Genomic DNA, 15,393 nt, shown 5'->3' with positions numbered 1-15,393 from the left:
AATGACTGGAACGAACTACAAAAATCTCTGAAACTGGAAACACTTATCTCCCTCACTAGCTTTAAGCACCAGCTGTCAGAGCAGCTCATAGATTACTGCACCTGTACATAGCCCATCTATAATTTAGCCCAAACAACTACCTCTTTACCTACTGTATTTATTTATTTATTTTGCTCCTTTGCACCCCATTATTTATGTCTCTACTTTGCGCTTTCTTCCACTGCAAACCAACCATTCCAGTGTTTTTAGTTTTTATTTTACTTGCTGTGTTGTATTTACTTCGCCACCATGGCCTTTTTATATTTTTATTTATTTATACATATATTTGTTTGCCTTCACCTCCCTTATCTCACCTCACTTGCTCACATTGTATATAGACTTATTTTTTTTTTCACTGTATCATTGACTATATGTTTGTTTTACTCCATGTGTAACTATGTGTTGTTGTATGTGTCGAACTGCTTTGCTTTATCTTGGCCAGGTCGCAATTGTAAATGAGAACGTGTTCTCAATTTGCCTACCTGGTTAAATAAAGGTTAAATAAAATAAATAAATAAATAAAAATTGGTTAAAACCACATTCCAGCCGGTGTCTATTCCACAAGTTACCGCCTGCTAAATCTACTCTTAGTGAAGTGGGCGGGATAGTCCATATCTCCATCTTTTCCGATAGTGATGTTGTGTTTCCGTAAGTGGATGATTTGGTCTAATGTAGATACATTTACAGGATGTATTTATGTTATTTTAAAGCAAACCTATGATGTTTGAGAAAGAAATTAGGTTCACCTTCCAACAGGAAAACGACTCTAAGCACATAGCCAAGACAACGCAGGAGTGGCTTCAGGACAAGTCGCCGATTGTCCCTGAGTGGGCCAGGCAGAGCCCGGACTTGAAACCGATTGAACATCTCTGGAGAGACCTGAAAATATCTGCGCATCGACACTCCCCATCCAACCTGACAGGGCTTGAGAGGATCTGCAGAGAAGAATGGGAGAAACTTCACAAATATAGGTGTGCCGAGCTTGTAGCGTCATACCAAAGAAGACTCGAGGCTGTGATCACTGCCAAAGGTGCTTCAACAAAGTACTTTGAGTAAAGCCAGTGTCCATGTACTGTATGCGGATGACTCGACACTATACACGTCATCTACCACAGCGTCTGAAATGACTGCAACACTTAACAAAGAGCTGCAGTTAGGTTCAGAATAGTTGGTAAGGAATACTTTCGTCCTAAATATATTAAAAACTAAAAGCATTGTATTTGGGACAAATCATTCAATAAACCTTAAACCTCAACAAAATCTTGTAATCAATAATGTCGAAATTGAGCAAGTTGAGATGACTAAACTGCTTGGAGTAACCCTGTATTGTAAACTGTCATGGTCAAAACATATTGATAAGACAGTAGCTAGGATGGGGAGAAGTCTGTCTATAATAAAGCACTGCTCTGCATTCTTAACACCACTATCATCAAGGCAGGTCATACAGAACCTAGTTTTGTTGCACCTGGACTACTGTTCAGTTGTGTGGTCAAGTGCCACAAAGAGGGACTTAGGAAAACTGTAATTGGCTCAGAACAGGGCAGCATAGTTGGCCCTTGGATGTACACAGAGAGCTAACATTAATGATGTATGCAATTTGATTTGCTGGTTTTAAGAATTAAACTTTCAAATAGCTCTTTGTTGACTGTTGCTGGGTGCTATCGTCCTCCATCCGCACCGGCAAGTACCCTACCTGCCTTAAGCTCTCTCCTGGACCCTTACACTAAGTCTGAATTTGTCCTTCTAGGTGACCTAAACTGGGACATACTTAAACCACCTGACCAAGTCCTAAAGCAATGGGACTCCCTAAAACTTTCTCAGATTATCACCAATCCCACAAGCATTTAACAACATCGTACCCTCCAAACTCGTCATTAAGCTCGAGACCCTGGGTCTCGACCCCGCCCTGTGCAACTGGGTCCTGGACTTTCTGACGGGACGCCCCCAGGTGGTGAGGGTAGGAAACAACATCTCCACCCCGCTGATCCTCAACACTGGGGCCCCACAAGGGTGCATTCTCAGCCCTCTCCTGTACTCCCTGTTCACCCATGACTGCGTGGCCATGCACACCTCCAACTCAATCATCAAGTAGGCAGACGACACTACAGTGGTAGGCTTGATTACCAACAACGAAGAGACGGCCTACAGGGAGGAGGTGAGTGCCCTCGGAGTGTGGTGTCAGGAAAATAACCTCACACTCAATGTCAACAAAACAAAGGAGATGGACTTCAGGAAACAGCAGAGGGAGCACCCCCCTATCCACATCGACAGGACAGTAGTGGAGAAGGTGGAAAGTTTTAAGTTCCTCGGCGTACACATCACAGACAAACTGAATTGGTCCACCCACACAGACAGCGTGGTGAAGAAGGCGCAACAGCGCCTCTTCAACCTCAGGAGGCTGGAGAAATTTGGCTTGTCACCAAAAATACTCAAAACTTTTACAGATTTACAATCGAGAGCATCCTGTCGGGCTGTATCACCGCCTGGTACGGCAACTGCTCCGCCCACAACCGTAAGGCTCTCCAGAGGGTAGTGAGGTCTGCACAACGCATTACCGGGGGCAAACTACCTGCCCTCCAGGACACCTACACCACCCGATGTCACAGGAAGGCCAAAAAGATCATCAAGGACAACAACCACCCGAGCCACTGCCTGTTCACCCTGCTATCATCCAGAAGGCGAGGTCAGTACAGGTGCATCAAAGCTGGGACCGAGAGACTGAAAAACAGCTTCTATCTCAAGGCCATCAGATTGTTAAACAGCCATCACTAACATTGAGTGGCTGCTGCCAACATACTGACTCAAATCTCTAGCCACTTTAAAAATTGGATGTAATAAATGTATCACTAGCCACTTTAAACAATGCCACTTCATATAATGTTTACATACCTTACATTACTCATCTCATATGTATATACTGTACTCTATACTGTACCATCTACTGCATCTTGCCTATGCCGTTCGGCCATCGCTCATCCATATATTTTATATGTACATATTCTTATTCATTCCTTTACACTTATGTGTAAAAGGTAGTTGTTAAATTGTTATTACTTGTTAGATGTTACTGCATGGTCGGAACTATAAGCACAAGCATTTCGCTACACTCGCATTAACATCTCCTAACCATGTGTATGTGACCAATAATATTTTGATTTGTATAACACCAAACACCCAGAAAAGGCTACTCTTCTTGACGTTATCCTCACAAATAATCCTGATAGGTATCAGTCTGGTGTTTTCTATTAGGACCTTAGTGATCACTGTTTTACATTCTGTGTTCGTAATGGCTGCTCAGTGAAACGACCTGTCCTGATTTGTCATACGCGTGCTAAAAAACTTTAATGAGCATGCCTTCCTTCATGAACTGGCCTCTAAAATGGTATTGAATCAGCTTGATCCCCGCTGTTGAAGACATTTGGACATTTTTTAAAAATATTTTCAGTGGTATTGTTAACAAACATGCCCCTATATAGAAAATGAGAATTAAAAACCAGTTCAGTCCGTTTCGACCGTGATCTTTCAGAGTTACTAACCCTCAAGAATTGCATTTGGCGAAAGGCTCGGCATACTCAGGGTGACTGGCTCTCATTCAGGCAATTGAGAAATAAGTGCAGGCTATCCGGAAGCCAACATTAGAAACTTCAAGGAGCAGTTCTCTCTGTGGGTCTAACCACAAGAAGTTCTGTAAAATGGTTAAAGACCTGGAGAATAAACCCTCCTCCTCACAGCTGCCCATGTCCTGTAAAGTTGATGATGTGGTTGTTACTGACAAGAAGCACATGGCTGAGCTCTTTAATCACCACTTCATTAAGTCAGGATTCCTATTTGACTCAGCCATGCCTCCTTGCCCATCCAACATTTCCTCATCTCCCACCCCTTCTAATGCGACTATCCCCGATGCTTCTCCCTCTTTTTCCCCTGCCCCGCTACAACGTTTCTCCCTGCAGGCAGTCACTGAGTCCGAGGTGCTAAAGGAGCTCCTTAAACTTGACCCCAAAAAACCATCTGGGTCACATGGTTTAGACCCTTTCTTCTTTAAGGTTGCTGCCCCTATCATTGCCAAGCCTATCTCTGATCTTTTTAACCTGTCTCTCCTTTCTGGGGAGGTTTCCATTGCTTGGAAGGCAGCCACAGTTCATCCTTCAGTTAAAGTGGGAGATCAACCTGATCCTAACTGTTATAGGCATATTTCTATTTTGCCCTGTTTATCAAAAGTGTTGGAAAAACGTAATAATCAACTAACTGGCTTTCTTGATGTCTATAGTATTCTCTTGGATATGCAATCTGGTTTCTTCTCAGGTTATGGATCTGTCACTGAAACCTTAAAGGTCCTCAATGTCATCACCATTGCCCTTGATTCTAAGCAATATTGTGCTGCTATTTTTATTGACTTGGCCAAAGCTTTTGTTATGGTAGGCCATTCCATTCTTGTGGGCCGGCTAAGGAGTATGGGTGTCTCTAAGGGGTCTTTGGCCTGGTTTGCTAACTACCTCTCTCAAAGAGTGCAGTGTATAAAGTCAGAATATCTGCTGTCTCAGCCACTGTCTGTCACCAAGGGAGTACCCCAAGGCTCAATTCTAGGCCCCACGCTCAGGCAGTAGGAAGCTCTCTCATCCATTTATATACAGATAGTCTTATACTCAGCTGGCCCCTCCCCGGATTTTGTGTTAAATGCTCTACAACAAAGCTTTCTTAGTGTCCAACAAGCTTTCTCTACCCTTAACCTTGTTCTGAACACCTCCAAAACGAAGGTCATGTGGTTTGGTAAGAAGAATGCCCCTCTTCCCACAGGTGTTATTACTACCTCTGAGGGTTTAGAGCTTGAGGTCATCACCTCATACAAGTACTTGGGAGTATGGCTAGACGGTGCACTGTCCTTCTCTCAGCACATATCAAAGCTGCAGGCTAAAGTTAAATCTAGACTTGGTTTCCTCTATCGTAATCACTCCTTTCACCCCAGCTGCTAAATGAACCCTGATTCAGATGACCATCCTACCCATGCTAGATTACGGAGACATAATTTATAGATCGGCAGGTAAGGGTGCTCTCGAGCGGCTAGATGTTCTTTACCATTCGGCCATCAGATTTGCCACTAATGCTCCTTATAGGACACACCACTGCACTCTACTCTTCTGTAACTGGTCATTTTATTTTTTCTCTGTATACCTGTCGCAAGACCCACTGGTTGATGCTTATTTATAAAACCATCTTAGGCCTCACTCCCCCCTATCTGAGATATCTACTGCAGCCCTCTCATCCTCCACATACAACTCCCGTTCTGCCAGTCACATTCTGTTAAAGCTCCCCAAAGCACACACATCCCTAAGTCGGTCCTTTTTTTCAGTTTGCTGCAGCTAGCGACATGAACGAGCTGCAACAAACACTTAAAACTGGACAGTTTTATCTCAATCTCTTCATTCAAACACTCTTACTGACAGTTGTGGCTGCTTTGTATGATGTATTGTTATCTCTTACCTTCTTGACCTCTGTGCTGTTGATTTTGCCCAATAATGTTTGTACCATGTTTTTGTGCTGCTACCATGTTGTTGTCATGTTGTGTTGCTACCATGCTGTGTTATGCTTTGCTGTTATGTTGTTGTCTTAGGTCTCTCTTTATGTAGTGTTGTCTCTTGTTGTGATGTGTGTTTTGTCCTATATTCACTACTTGTATTTGTGAGAGTTATTGACATATTGAATGCACCGAGCTGTCTGTTTTGAACTACTGGCACACAGCTCGGACACCCATGCATACCCCACAAGAAATGCCACCAGAGGTCTCTTCACAGTCCCCAAGTCCAGAACAGACTATGGGAGGTGCACGGTACTACATAGAGCCAAGACTACATGGAGCCAACTCTATTCCACATAAAGTAACTCATGCCAGCAATAAAATTAGGTTTAAAAAACAGATAAAAAAAAAACACCTTCAGGACCAACGGGACTGTGACGCAACACAAACCTAGACCCATGCATACAAACACACGAGAACATACGCACTACACACACATGTACACGTTCATTTTGTGTTATAGATAAGCGGTATTAGAGTAGAGGCCTGAGGGCACACAATATGTTGTGAAATCTGTTATGGATGTATTGTAAAATGTAAGCTGCTTAATATTGCTGGACCCCAGGAAGAGTGGGTAGATGGGGATCCATAATAAATACAAATGGGCCTTGGGACAGGATTAATCTATCCATCCAGCCATGTATTTGTCCATCCATCCCTTTGTCCAATCTCTTATTCACCACTTGAGCTCCAGAGGAGGGTAAACTTTCCCAGAGGATTTTAAAGTGGGCATGGATGAGATTTCAAGATCTGACATTGCACTCAAGTTAAATGTGGAGAGAGGGGGTTAAGCTAAGAAAAGTTGGAAAGGTGAGGAAATGTAAGGACTGAGAGAAGGGCAAGGAAAGGGTGAGAGAGGGGTAGGGAATATACAGAAAGTGTGGGGGAGAGAGGTAATGGAAAATGAGAAAGCGGTAAATAGAAACTTAAAGAGAGGAGCGGAGAGCGAAGTGATTTTCACATAATGGACATGCTCCATGTTGCCACATCTCCAACTAGCTTGCTGTCAATCTCAGCCTTTGCTAAGTGCAGTTATGACTTGAAGTGCCTGACCACATGCCCATTATTCACACTGGCTGCCACTCTGCTATGGTTCTATACAGAAAGGGACTAGACAAAGGGCAGTTTGGACAAATGCCAGGTGGGCCTGTCCATCTTTAGCATAGTGGGCTGGTCTAAATTGAGGGGTCATGCCTTGGCTGATTTCTACATTTTTTACCTTTATTAAACTAGGCTAGTCAGTAAAGAACAAATTCTTATTTTCAATGACTGCCTAGGAACAGTGGGTTTACTGCCTTGTTCAGGGGCAGAATGACAGATTTTTACCCTGTCAGCTCAGGGATTCGATCGTGCAACCTTTCAGTTACTAGTCCAACGCTCTAACCACTAGGCTACCCTGCCACCCCATTTCTGCTCCCACCCTCATGGAAAAAATACTATAGTATACTATGGCATTAATACTATAGTATTCACTGTAATGCTTTTGCAAACTTTACTGTCGTATTCACTGACAAAAACAGGGCTATACTGTAGTATTTACAGTTAACTATAGTAATACTGTAGTAAAATAATATAGTAATTTGCAGACTTTACTGTAGTGTTTCTGAATTATTGTCTTTGACATAAAGTGGAGATTTTCTCCTTGAGGAAACCTACTGGAGAAATTCTAAAAGAGCACCTTTTCCATAACTGGCTTAGACTGGAGTGTGACTGGATAGTTCAGAGCTTCTGCTTCTCTCCATAACTTGTATGGAACACGATATGGTTTATACTTTGCATGTACGTTTCTCACTTATGGGTGGCACAAATTGGGACATGGGGGAGGGGATTGGGCAGGGTTTATGCAAATTAAACTGTAGAATTTACTCTAGCATTTTGGCAGACTAGTGTTTTTGTGGACAATACTGTAGTATTTACTATAGTATTCTACGGTATACTACAACACTCTGTAGTATGTACTACATATGATCAAGGGATACTACAGTGTGTAGTATAGTATTCTACAGTATGATGTACTACAGTTTATTACAGAAATCTTTTGTAAGTTCTACAGTATTTTTTTTGTTCATGTGGGCAGTCCATCCATGGTCCTAGACAAGGCTTTGGCACAGGAACAGAGCATAGACCAGTGATTCTTGTATGACTGAAAGCTATAGGTGTGTTGGATTTGAGGTAAGATTAGGTTGGTGAGGATTGAATAGAAACTGTATGTGCTGTTTGCTTGGCATTAGCAAAAACATCCCAGCTAGCACTTTTCATTCCTTGTGGGAACGTCGGTTTTTGGTTTGAATTTGGTTGTGGGAACGAAGCCATACATTTCCTGACCGGTAAAACTGAGAACAGAAGTGAACTTATTTTTAAGTTGCAGGGAGGTTTTGTTTTACTCTGGTTCCTTTTAAAGTTTTCCTGGGACAAAGTTTTGTTGATGATGAGAACAGAATGTATATGTTTTAAATATCATTCTTAGAACCTTCTTTCAACGGTACATTTTTCTTGAGGTTTTCATGGAAAGTTTTAGTAATGTTCTCAGACCAATTTGAGAACATTACTTTAAATAGAACCATGATGTTAACCTGTAGGAAACATTATGCTGAAGCACTGAAATTCCCACAGAGAAGGTTGTTTCTTAAAAAAACCTCTTAGGGATCGGTGTCCCGTCAACGGGACAGTTGTAAATCATGCAGCACTACGTGTCACCATTGCAGATTTTAGAGAAACAACAAATGTCGGTACATATAAGTGTCTTATATCGGCTGAAAGCTTAAATTCTTGTTAATATAACTGCACTGTCCAATTTACAGTAGCTATTACTGCGAAGAAATGCCATGCTGTTGTTTGAGAGCTCCTAACAACACATTTTTTCCCCACCGCAATAGGTTTTATAAATTCACTTCTGAAGGTGAAATGTATACTTATATTCTGAAATCTTGCTCTGATTTATCATCCAAAGGGTCCCAGAGATAACACGAAGTGTCGTTTTGTTAGATAAAAGCATTTTTCAAATCCTAAAAAGGTCCATATAGCGTGCACAATCAATTTTGTATTTCCACTCTTTCAATTTGCAAAGAAAGGAATCTGTGAAAATCTCACCCTAAACATTGTTTCAACGAGTCAAATCACGTTCGTATGTATTCCTCAGAGATCCTAGAATGTAACGAGAATTCACTATATAATTAGGGGTGTAGTATATCCTATAGGACACCATATTTGGTCAGAGAGCAACGCCTTCATGGCACGCCGATGACACGGGCAGTCTTCACTTGATCGACTCTAACTTTGTCAAATAAGCACCAATCGGGGTCAAACAAAGCTAGCTAGATAGCCAATGAGCTGGGCTTTACGGGAGTATCCGGAAAACATGTATATGTTGTAAAATGTATGGTTCTAGATGAGGCTTTGGCACAGGAACAGAGCATAGACCAGTGATTCTTGTATGAAAAAGCATACCTTTTTCATTTTGGACAAAAATGAAGAATATGGAGAGTTATGAAAACTGGTTGTTTTGCAAATTTTGAACTTATAATATGGCTACTAATACTGGAAAAGCTAAATCAAAGTCCAAGTATACAGATTTGACTATATTCTTGCAGAAAAATGTAATATGAATGCAAGGATCTCCTTCACGATTTGCCCAAATGTTTTTGGGTGACTTCACACTAAATGTCATGTAGCTCGCTCATACTACAAGTTATCCGTCTGAAACTTTGCACATACACTGCTGCCATCTTGTGGACGCCATCGGAATTACAACCAGAGTGATGGCTGTAACTGGGACCTTTCTCTTGCCTTTCAAAGATGGTGGTAGAAAACTTTTTTCCCTTTGTATTTTCTTCTACCAGACCTATTGTGCTATATTCTCCTACATTCAATTCACATTTCCACAAACTTCAAAGTGTTTCCTTTCAAATGGTACAAAGAATATGCATATCCTTGCTTCAGGGCCTGAGCTACAGGCAGTTAGATTTGGGTATGTCATTTAGGCGAAAATTGAAAAAAAGTGGGCTATCCTTGAGTCCTTTCAACTATTTGAGAACATTTCCAAAGTCAAACAAGTTGGATAAAGTTACTAGAACGTTACATTTTTTTTAAGGAATTGTAAACATGTTTGAACATTTAGGAAAAGTTATATTAAAGTAATAAAATACCAAGAAAGTAGTGTTTCTTAATTATATGCTGAGAATGTCTTTGGAACAATCAACTATCTTGCACCATTCCCAGAAAGTTGTGGCAAGGTTGTATGCAACATGACCATAGAGCTTGGTGAGAGTGTGGTTGTTCTAAGGAACATGTGGTTCTCAGAATGTTATGTTCTACCTGGGATTGGTCTCCCTGTATGTCATAGAGATAATTCTGCCATGCTGAAGCAAATAAACATTTGACATATGGAAAACTCAATTTACGTTAAGATTATCCAAATAGTGCTTGACAGTTTGATTATAGCTATGGATCTATGTGTATTTCACTCAAATTTACAGTAGTGTACTCTGCACACCTGGTTGCCAGTCTGACTTCTGTCATTGTCTTACCGAATAAGGCCATATCGATACATCATTGTTGAATGCAAAACAAATCCGATAGCCACGCTAGTACTCTGCTGCACTACTGGCAGTTAATTGAGTTTACAGCGGGAAGAAGTTGATATTTTTTCCAAAAACAACAACAATAATTTGGTCTCACCAGTCTGTAACTGCACACTGTGTCCTCAATGACTCATACCAGAGGACAGAATGAGACCATAGGAGGAGAGAGATGATTTGATAGAGGGAATGGATAGGAAGACCGAATGGAGAGGGTTGATGAGGGACCACTGTGGGAAGAGGAAAAGAGGGGGTTGGGAGAGAGACAGACAGAGGGAGGGGAAGGAGAGAAAGTAGGAGATGGACAGAGGGGATCAGACGGAAGCAGAGGAAAAGGGGTAGAAGATGAAGGGAATTCTCTCCTGCTCCTCTCCTGTGTCCTAAAGGGTGTTAGGAGTTAGTGAGAGGGCTGAGCAGTAATGGTGTGTGAAACACCACTGCTGCGCCTTCTGCATGGTGGTGTCTCTGCTCAACACACTATATTCTCTGTCTGAAAGAGACAGTACCTCTAACCCACATAATCCTGTCATCTGTTCATTCCTTCTAATGGTCTTTAACTTCCTGTGGTTTTTGTAAGCGTCTGCATCTGTAAGTAGGTGTGGAATAACCTCGGAGTTTGAGTGTATCATATCCAGTATATCATATTACCTTTCAGAGAAAATGGAAAGATAACATTTTAGTCATTTACCCAGAGCAATAAGTGCATACATTTTAATATGTTTTTGTACTGGTCCCCCATGGGAATTGAACCCACAACCCTGGTGTTGCAAATGCCATGCTCTACCAACTGAGCCACACAGGACCTAACATAAACCATGAAAAAAAATAAGATAAACCATAACATGTAACTCTTTAATGACACTTTATTTGACATTGTTCAGGTAGACCTACTGACTTAACTTGTGGCAAACATTTAATAGAACAACATCTGTTACTCATCTCCTTCATTAAGCCACTATAAAGTAGTGAGAGCGAGGGATTTGTTTGTTTATTTCTGGAATTGCGTCGTCCTGTAATTCAGAGGAATTAGTCCAAGGCTTCAAGGTTATGCTAATCACATGTTAACCAACGGCTTACAGGAAGTACTTATGTCTCAACATTAATTTGTGCTCCAGATGAACTAGTGAAACAAGGCACAACCAGAAGCCATACACAGGACATGATGACCTCGGTCTTCTGCTATAGACAAGCACGGATTATAAAAGGAAAACCAGCCACGTCGCGGACACCGTCTTGCTTCCGAACAGGCTGAACACCTTCGCTTGCTTTGAGGATGATACAGTGCCATTGACACAGCCCGCTACCAAGGACTGTGGGCTCTCCATCTCCGTGGCCGACATGAGTAAGACGTTTAAGCGTGTTAACCCTCGCAAGGTTGCCGGCATCCCTGTCCGCGTCCTCAGAGCATGCGCAGACCAGCTGACTGGTGTGTTCACAAATATATTCAATCTCTCCCTATCCCTGTCTGTTGTCCCCGCATGCTTCAAGATGGCCACCATTGTCCCTGTACCTAAAGTCATTTTGTTCAATTACCTCTGCTATCATCCCGTAGCACTCACTTCTGTCATCATGAAATGCTTTTAGAGACTAGTTAAGGATCATATCAGCTCCACCTTACCTCTCAAACTAGACCCAATTCAATTCGCTTACCGCCCCAAAAGTTCTACAGACGATGCAATCGCCGCCAAGCTGCACACTGCCCTGTCTCATCTGGACAAGTGTGCTGTTCATTGATTATAGCTCAGCATTCAACACCATAGTACCCTCCAAGCTCATCAAGTTTGAGGCCCTGGGTCTGAACCCCGCCCTGTGCAACTGTTTCCTGGACTTCCTGACGGGTCGCCCCCAGGTGGTGAAGGTAGGAAACAACACCTCTTTGCTGATACTCAACACTGGGGCCCCACAAGGGTGCTTTTCTCAGGCCCCTCCTGTACTCCCTGTTCACCCATGACTGCGTGGCCAAGCACGCCTCCAACACAATCGTCAAGTTTGCAGATGACACTACAGTAGTAGGCTTGATTACCAACAACGATGAGACAGCCTACAGGGAGGAGGTGAATGCTCTGGGAGTGTGGTGCCAGGAAAATAACCTCTCACCCAACGTCAACAAAACTAAGATGATTGTGGACTTCAGGAAACAGCAGATCTAGCACCCCCCCTATCCACATCGATGGAACTGCAGTGGAGAAGGTGGAAAGCTTCAATTTCTTCGGTGTACACATCACTGACAAACTGAAATGGTCCACCCATACAGACAGTGTGATGAAGAAGGCACAACAGCGCCTCTTCAACCTCAGGAGGCTAAAGAAATTTGGCTTAACACCAAAAACCCTCACAAACCTTTACAAATGCACATTTGAGAGCATCCTGTCGAGCTATATCACTGCCTGGTACGGCAACTGCACCACCCACAACCGCAAAGCTCTCCAGAGTGTGGTGCGGTCTGCCCAACGCATTACCGGGGGCAAACTTCCCGCCAAGAAATAAGACAAATTTGAGCATGCATAACTATTCATCCGTCAGAGTCAATACTTTGTAGAGCCACCTATTTTAGCAATTACACCTGCTGGAAGTGGAACCTCCATCCCAGTCTTCACCTTCCAGCAGGACAATGACCCTAAGCATGCTGCTAAAGCAACACTCGAGTGGTTTAAGGGGAAACATTTACTTTTCTTGGAATGGCCTAGTCAAAGCCCAGACCTCATTCCAATTGAGAATCTTTGGTATGACTTAAGTTCTGCTGGTGTACAGCAATCTTTATCTAACTTGGAGCTGGAGCAGTTTTTCCTTGAAGAATGTACAAAGATCCCAGTGGCTAAATATGCCAAGCTTATAGAGACATACCCCAAGAGACTTGCAGCTGTAATTGCTGAAATAGGTGGCTCTACAAAGTATTGACTTTGGGGGGGTGAATAGTTATGAATGCTCAAGTTTGTCTTATTTCTTGTTTGTTTCACAATAAAACATATTTTGCATCTTCAAAGTGGTAGGCATGTTGTGTACATCAAATGATACATACATGAAATGATTGGTCATACAAGGTATAGCTGACATTTCTTGATGGAGGTTTGAACAGTAATTTATATGTGTGTATATATATATAAGATGTGTAGCTACCATTTTTGTTTTGCACACCTTTTCAACTACACGCATCATCAGTGAACTGACTCACTGCATAAAACACCTTTGATAAGCCCAAAGGAACGTTGCTAGATTATCTCTTAATTAAATGCTATAGGTATATTTGATAGAAACACTAGGGATCTTTCATGTCTCAAGGCATGGAGCTGGGCTGGCTCTATTGTACCCAATCATGTATCTACTGGAGAAACAGAGGAATATTGTCCGAACATTTCTATAACAGTTACTCCATTAAACCCATAAGGCAAAACACGGCCTCTATTCTACTCCAAGGTTTTGTGTAAGAGCAGACAATCCTGGCCAGAACATTGCTAAATGGGAACTTAGAAGGATGCTGACTGTATAGGTTGATGTACAGACAGACACACACTTGCTTGATGCACTGTCGGTCTGTCTGTAGGATGACGGTCTCTCTCTGTGTTCAGTGCCTGTGGAGAGGTAGATTGTTGTAATCTCTCGTGACTTTTTAAGGGTCAACTGACTGATGTTTGAGCTACGGTGACCGTCTGTTGTGGTTGAGTTAACTTTGGGCTTTGTGACCGTGTGGTCAGCCCTGTAGTGCTGGTCAGCCCTGTGGTGCTGGTCAGCCCTGTGGTGCGGGTCAGCCCTGTAGTGCGGTTGAGTCTGCAGTCATCTCTGTTGAGGTTACTGAAGATCCCTCTCTGGGCTATGAGACTGTGTGGACAACTCCGTACTGCTGTTGGTTGACCCCTAGAGCTGTCTGCTCTGGTTACGGTCACTATCTCGACTGTGACGCTGAGGTCATTGTACGGCTTGCCGTGTTGTTGTGACTGTTAAAGACGTGGTGTTTGTGATTGGTAGATTTGCTCTGGCATTTTCTCTGCTGTAAATTCAGCCACAGATGTCTCTGTCCTGATTGGTTGAGTGATGCTTCTGCTCACACTTTCGGGTCATAAGTTGTGACGTGGGTCTCATTGCGCTGTTAGTTTTGTGGTTGTCTGTGAGGTTTTCTCTGTGCTTTTGTGTTAAGGTCACTTTCTGGTCTGTGTGTTTCTGGGGTTCTGGTGTGATTGCTGTGACTGGAGAAGGTTCACTCTTTGGGCCAAGTGTAGCCAGCCCTCCTCTTGGATAACTCTCTCTGTTGCCTAGGGCTGACTGTGTACTGTAGCCTGACCCTGTGGGGTCCACTGTGGGTTTCTCTATTCATCTATTTGTTTTTCAGGGTAAAAGGTCACACTGGGCTGGCTGTGGATGTATTGTTGAGAGGGGAGAAAAGTCTCGGGCTGACTCTATAGTTAGAGCAGTTACACTCAGAGAACCACTTCTCTGGTTAGATTACTTTTCTATTTAGACAGGAGAGCGAGGACATCACCCAGTCCTCTCAACCCACTGGGTTGTTCTGCTCACCTCCACTATAACCTGTAGCCTATATTCCCCCCAGGTTCACATGATTCGTTCAGTTTCTACATAGATGAGTCCTCTCCGGTTGGTCCTGAGCAGACTGATGCCGTCCAGAACTTTGTGTCCGTCTTCGGCACGGTGGCCAAGAAGCTGATGCGCAAATGGCTCGCCACTCAGACCATGAACTTCTCCAGCCAGCTGGAGGCCGGCGTCCGCTTCTTTGACCTGCGCATCTCCACCAAGCCCCGAGACCCAGACAACGAGCTCTTCTTCGCTCACGGTCTCTTCAGCGCCACGGTGAATAGAATGCATCCCTGTAACTTTATTTGACCAGACGTTCCTGAGTATGACTGGTCTGACACTCTCTCTGCTCTCCTTTGGGGTGTGTGTTGTCCTTCCAGGTGAGAGAAGGCCTGGAGCAGATCAGCTCCTTCCTGTCGGCCCATGCCAGAGAGGTGGTGTTCCTGGACTTTAACCACTTCTACGGGGTTCAGAACCTGCACCATGAGAAGCTGGTCTCAATGCTGAGGGATGTGTTCGGGGAGAAACTCTGCCCTGTCGTCTTCGCTCAGGAGGTAAAATGCTCTACTGTACAAACAAACACTTTCAATCTCTGTGCTCCTTCAAGAGCATATTGTCCAATATGCAGGTTGATGTTTATTGTCATGAGTCTTGTCCTGGAGGCACTGAGCGAAATCGCCA

At 43.1% G+C, this 15,393-nt stretch overlaps 1 protein-coding gene across 1 annotated transcript in view; it reads left to right on the top strand.

Annotated features, from left to right (window-relative positions):
- Window positions 1-15,393, top strand: part of LOC139545043 (PI-PLC X domain-containing protein 3) — a 91,155-nt gene that overhangs the window by 26,631 nt on the left and 49,131 nt on the right. The window contains exons 2-3 of the mRNA XM_071352404.1: window positions 14,732-14,988; window positions 15,093-15,266. Of these exons, the coding sequence (XP_071208505.1) occupies window positions 14,732-14,988; window positions 15,093-15,266 (431 nt within the window). The remainder of the gene's footprint in view (window positions 1-14,731; window positions 14,989-15,092; window positions 15,267-15,393) is intronic.

The sequence above is a fragment of the Salvelinus alpinus genome, chromosome 19 (genome assembly GCF_045679555.1).
Source record: "Salvelinus alpinus chromosome 19, SLU_Salpinus.1, whole genome shotgun sequence".
In the NCBI taxonomy this organism is placed as follows: domain Eukaryota; kingdom Metazoa; phylum Chordata; class Actinopteri; order Salmoniformes; family Salmonidae; genus Salvelinus; species Salvelinus alpinus.
The sequence above is the reverse complement of the archived record's forward strand: the minus strand, read 5'-3'. Positions and strand labels throughout refer to the sequence as shown.